Source organism: Lygodium microphyllum, chromosome 24 (assembly GCF_053477565.2).
Source record: "Lygodium microphyllum isolate KBCC chromosome 24, Lygodium_microphyllum_v1.1.10, whole genome shotgun sequence".
NCBI classification, from domain to species: domain Eukaryota; kingdom Viridiplantae; phylum Streptophyta; class Polypodiopsida; order Schizaeales; family Lygodiaceae; genus Lygodium; species Lygodium microphyllum.
In genome coordinates, this window is record NC_141158.1 from 89,635,847 (window position 1) to 89,641,846 (window position 6,000).

The 6,000-nt window shown below is 41.9% G+C and overlaps 1 protein-coding gene across 3 annotated transcripts in view; it reads right to left on the reverse strand.

The window, feature by feature from the left end:
- The window catches only part of SEC8 (subunit of exocyst complex 8), a 177,119-nt gene extending 171,469 nt beyond the window's left edge, over window positions 1–5,650 (reverse strand). The window contains exon 1 of one of the 3 annotated variants that reach the window (XM_087666018.1): window positions 5,309–5,649. In XM_087666018.1, the coding sequence (XP_087522144.1) occupies window positions 5,309–5,338 (30 nt within the window). In that variant the 5' untranslated portion in view covers window positions 5,339–5,649. Of the gene's footprint in view, window positions 1–5,308 lie in introns of all 3 variants that reach the window. The other 2 variants (XM_087666017.1, XM_087666020.1) reach the window with 2 other exon arrangements.
- Window positions 5,651–6,000: the final 350 nt, after the last annotated feature.

Genomic DNA, 6,000 nt, shown 5'->3' on the forward strand with positions numbered 1-6,000 from the left:
AAGTGGCTCCTCCTCCTCTCATTCAATCATCATTCTTCACATGGTCATCTTGTTGGAGAAAGGAACCAGTGTCGGTGCCCACACAGCCACTGACTCACTATTATACGCGTCATTCTCGTGTTTGGTATATGGATTCCATTTCTCGAGCACATCTCTGAGTTCTCTTCTTTTGCAGTGTTCTTTTGTTCTTTTGTTTTCTTTCTCTTCTATCTTGTGTTCAACAGTTTATTTCAGCACTTGTCTATACTTCCACTGCTGCACCACTTCTGACATGGTATCAGATTGCAAGATCTCGGTTCTTGTTGCAATTTTTCTGCTGATTACAAATCTTTCTTCCCCCTATTGATCAAGCCCACGTTTTTCAGACCAACAACCTGCATTTTCATCCTACGCCTCGATTTCAGCCTGCAATCATTAGTTTGCTGCATTCAATGCTCCACCAGCCTATGTTTTTGGTCTTCTAACCCTAACCATGGCTGGGCAACTACTTGTACATGCCGTCTTTTGCTGTTTTTTGCAGTTTTTGACTGGGTTTTTTTTTTTCATTTTGCAACACTTGGCTTTCATTTTTTTATCAGACTTTTTATTACACTGCACATGAACTCTCATTTTGTGAAGTCTTTGCTATTGGTTTGATTGTATTCACTCTCCATACACCGTCTATCCTCTATCTTCTCTTCTCCTCCTCTCCAGATGGCTCCTCCGTGCACTTCTGCAAATGATAAGTTACATGGGCCTAACTATCTTACATGGAGTGCTCTAATGAAAGCTTGGTTTCTGCAGCAGCGGATTTGGTACATTGTATGTGGAGCTATTCCTCAACCTCAGTGTCCTTTTCCTCTTCCCGACAATTTTGATGAGAACAACCATAAGGAATCTATGCTTACATGAGATTCGGACGATGTACGTGCAAATTCTGCACTGCTTCGGTGTATTCTAAAGTTCTACTAGCGGTTACCTCCTATAGGGCATCACCAGAAATATAGTTGAAGCTTAAGATGTTGTATGAGGCACCTTCCCCCATGCGCGCTATACCCTTTATGGACAAATGAAATTTGAGTCCAAGGACACCATTCGGTCATTTTTGCTCCGTGTTGCACAGGTACAAGACCAGCTTCGACACATGCAATCTACTCCTCTAGAGGCACATCTGGTGGGTATAGTACTCTACAAGCTCCCCCCATAGTTTGATGGGGTAGCGAATGCTTTGAGGCCGCAAACATCCTCTACACCTGTGAGCTTTACACACATGCCCTCGATGCTACTTGAGCATGAGACATCTTTGCATTTACAGAGGAGGGGGAGGCTCTCTTATGCCCTCGATGCTACTTGAGCATGAGATATCTTTGCATTTACAAGGGAGGGGGAGGCTCTCATCTCATTATGGTGGATCCAGTGAGGCCTTTACAACTTCAGAGAGGGGTGACAGACAGAAGAAGTCAAAGGCAAATGTTATCACTTTGGTAAGAAGGGCCACTTGCGACAGAACTGCAAAGAGTTAGCAGCCTCACGGAATAAGAAGAAGAAGCAAGATGCGGTATCCTCCGATGCGTCATCCTCTTCCTTAGTCTCCAACTCCAATCCTCGAGCCAAGGGCAATCTACAGTACGAAAGGGATCCACTTCTTCAAATCGCGAAAAGGGCTTGATTGCCCCTTCCTCAGCTGCTTTCTAGTCGCTGATGCAATCATCCCTCACAACTCTTCAATGCTAGAGAGCAAGTGTGAGAGGGTGGTGCAATGGGGTAGCCAAGCCTCATCTATATAGCTATACCAATGCACAGGTTCTAGAGAGAGATGTTCCTGATGCAACCGAAGTTTGGTAAGTTCACATCCTAAAACTAGGATTGACATCCAGGTTCATGATCAACTGTTTCTTTGACAGTGAGCAAGATTGGCTCCTAGTCTTAAGCTCACATGAGGGGACACTTTGGCAATCTTGGCCAAAGGCAAAGGCAAAGAACCCATGGTCACATATGTTCAGAAGCATTTTTGACAAGATAGTCTTGTATGCTACTGCAAGAAATTGTTGACAAGCACATAGATCTATTATGACTCTTCTCTATTTTCAAGAGCTGATACGATCGACATTGACCTCAAGTTCTCTCTGAGGCACCTTAGTGGTGGCTCGATCACCCACTACTTGGGTATCCATGGTTCTACTCTCGTAGTTCTTTGTTGTATATGATTCTCATTGTATTGTATCAAATCACCCATGTGTTAGCAGTCTAGTCAACTCATGTGTGAGTTTGAGCTATGCTTGACATTATTGGATAATTTCAGCATTTTATAGTAGTCATTTTAGTGATTATTTAGGCATTTATTGCTGGCCGACCAGCTGCCATAATTGGCATATTTTGGGCCTATTTATTCAGTGGCACCTCCTCTCATTCAGTTGTCATCATTCTTCAGGTGGTCATCTTGTTGGAGAGAGGAGCCAGCGCTCGTGCCCACGCAACCAATGACTCACTGTTATACGCGTCATTCTCGTGTTTGGTATATGGACTCCATTTTCCGAGCACATCTCTGAGTTCTCTTCTTTTGCAATGTTCTTTTGTTCTTTTGTTTTCTGTCTCTTCTGTCTTGTGTTCAGCAGTTTATTTCAGAACTTGTCTATACTTCCATTACTGCACCACTTCTAACAGCATGCTATTGGGGTCATCGCGACTAGCAAATACACAATCTTCACTATCATGATGGAGGATGATAGGTGGCTTCAAAGAAAGGACTTGGATTAGGCAAACTTCACACACTAATCTAAACAAAGGATAAGAGTAGTCACACACTATGGAGGAGATGGCACATTAACCTAGATCCAGCTAGTTGATTGATGGATGAAGACATTGTGCCTATTAGAGAAGGCCCCTATAGAGATTACAATGTAATTTAGGAGAGCGGGTTTCAAGAGACCCATTTCTTGATAGACAGGTGATGTAGATTTCTTTACCTAGACCACTGAGCAAAACGGGTAACCAATCATCACTAATACAAACAAGCATCTCAAATCCCTACTTGTCAAATTTTTGGAGAAAGCTGAAAGACAACTTCAAGTCTAGGAAGATACCTCTCTTTCTATGGCTAATAGCTCATAGAAGTTTAGCGGTTTGTATATGGCTTGATTCTTGCAGGCCCCAATAGCATGTGTGAGATGTGAAAAGTCAGAGAAGACTCAGAGGCACTATCTATAGGATTGTCCCAAAGCTCAAGAGGCATGGAGGATAGCCCTCAAGACAATCTTTCGTCACACAACAAAGACTATGATAGTGATTTATGGGGCACTAGCTCAAGTTATAGACAAAGAACCAACATGTGGATACATCATGGATGGGAAGTCATTGCTTGGTTTATTTGGACTACGAACTGTAACCATACCATTGACCTATGAGATGTTTCCACTATAAAGGACAAAGATCATCCATATCTCTACAAGAGATAGGAGCCTACAAGGTGGTTGTGAGCAAATGAAGAGGATAAGACGTGGTTTCATGCAAACATGGGATTCCACCACCTTCTTTCACATAGCCCCTTATATGGTTTAGCGCAACAGCCCACCAAATAGATCGTTCACACACCCATAATATTTATGCTATACTTAGTTGCTCTTTACATGGCCTTCTTCATACTATACATTTTTACCTTAGGGGAAGTTTCCTCTATGGTGTCAATAATAGATTTTATTTTCTCTTTTAGAAAAAATGTCTTGCTATCACACCAAAAATTTTGCTCCTAAGTGTCCAAATATATTTGTCAACTACTATAGCAAAACCTTCCCCAAGCTTACCTATCAATTCTTATCTAGAGTCCGTTCATTTGGCATTGAACAAGCATTTATAGTTCTCACGTATCAAATTAAAAGTAGTAGTACATATGAGAGATAATTGAGTTGTGCATTCTTAAGGTCTAGGCAAATTACAAGGCTCTTTCCAATTCATGAAGACCTAGCCCTTAGCTTGTAACTTGACAAACAGTAGGATTCACATCTGCAAATGAACCACATGTGTGGTGCTTCTACATCATAAATTCTATGCATTGGACGATAGCGCAAGGATGAAAGCCACAAGCATATACAAGGGATTAGAATGAGAATCAAAAGCTAGAAATCATTGCAGGATGCAAAATGGTCAGGTTAATTTCCAAAGCATTGTTCCAAATACTAGCAGCTACAAATGTCAACTTTGAAATTATATGCTCCTTTGTTCCTTAAAGTTAGAAGTATTGGGACTTATAGAAAGCACAAAAACAGAAAACGTCAGTCAATAGTGGCACACCAATATGAGACACAGCAGCTAAATACCTAGCAACCCTATAAGCACTAATCGGGCTATTCCCTAATGTCTAGCAATAGAGATGGTCTCCAATGCATTTCCTCTTTCTCCACAATCTTAAGTCATCGTAAAATAAGTGTCCGTGCATTTTGGCAATTGAAAGCCACGAATTGTGCCATTAGATAGGTAGAATTGCATCCTTGGGGTCAGAAAAATCAACTCTGCAGTTTTAGATTTTGCTAGTTTGTGATTCAGCAACTCATTTATGAGTGTGAAAGAAATTCTGACCATTCCATTGCATCAACAGAGTTGGAACTCGGGCATAACATGTGTTCTGGGAGCTGCCATGAATCCCTTGACATGAAGTGCAACTGCCTCATTTAATCTTGTTATAGAGAGGCATAGTTCTGAAAATAAAACCTTTCTGCTATGTAGCAACCCATGCCCCCCGACACCTATTCAAAAACAGAACCACCAAAAACTTGGGGAAAAAACAAATAAACAATAAACACTGCCATGATTTTCACTTAATACAAAACTTGCACAGGAGTATTCAAGTTAATAAAGATGTTTGTCGCCATTTCAGTATGAAAGAGGTAATCATGGATTAACTAATAGGAGTTAAAGATAGATTATAAACGTTACATCCTGCCATCTTCAACCGCAATCCTATTGACAACTACTATTGAACACAGCAACTAAGCATGAACGATCCAAAATCCAATCTTGGATTAAAGTGCTTGCACAGGAGGATAAGCATGTAACTCTTCATTTCTTGTCGCCATTTCACTATGAAAGAGGTAATCATGGATTAACGAACTGGAGATAAATATACGATGAGCATGTATTTCGCCATTTTCAACAGCAATTCTATCAGCAACTACCATTGAGCACGGTAAACTAAGCACAAACGATTCAAAATCCAATCTTCGATTAACGAAGAGCTTGCACAGGAGGATAAGCAATGCATGTCTTCATTTCACCTACAATTCTGATAATAACTAGCATCGGAAAGCTAAAACAAGCGTTCGATCATGGAAATTACCTGCCAATCCACAGCTGAATCGGGCGCCATTATCCGATGGCATGCAACAGCATAATTCGAACCTTGGCTTCGGATGCCAGGGACGACAGGCGCGCTGATCCGATCTCTACAAAGCCCGGTCCCGTCACAGCGTCGATCTGTCGGAAAGAAGTTGCAGCGATGGAGAAGCGAGACGGCGAAGGACGGCAGCAGGCGGCCAGGGCAACCCTTGCGCTCCGGACGAGCCTGTCTGTGTGCACGAGAGAGAGAGAGAGAGAGAGGGTGTGCGTTTAGAGAGAGAGAGAGAGAGAGAGAGAGGGAGGATCGATGAGCTCGATGAGTGAAGTCGTAATATTTCCCCAGGTGTTTCGAGTGAAATTTTTTCTTTTTCAGGAATTCTCTCACCTTGCTTTCACGTGAAAGAAGAACCCTAGGATAAAGTTGTAACTTACTAGGGCCTAGATTCTCCCAATGCTCTCCCCTAGTGTTACATGAAGTTGATGGGTGGGTTTAAGGGTGCATTGAGTTTCATGGATATGTGAGTTTAAACCCTAGCTTTTGCTTCTCTAATGGCCAAGCTAGCATGTCGCTCCAGTAAGACATTGGTGTACCTTACATCATCAACAACCATTGATCATCACTCACCCCAACAATTGCTAGGTGCATAGGGGGACATCATATTATACATCTTGATTCTCAACTATTCAAATGGA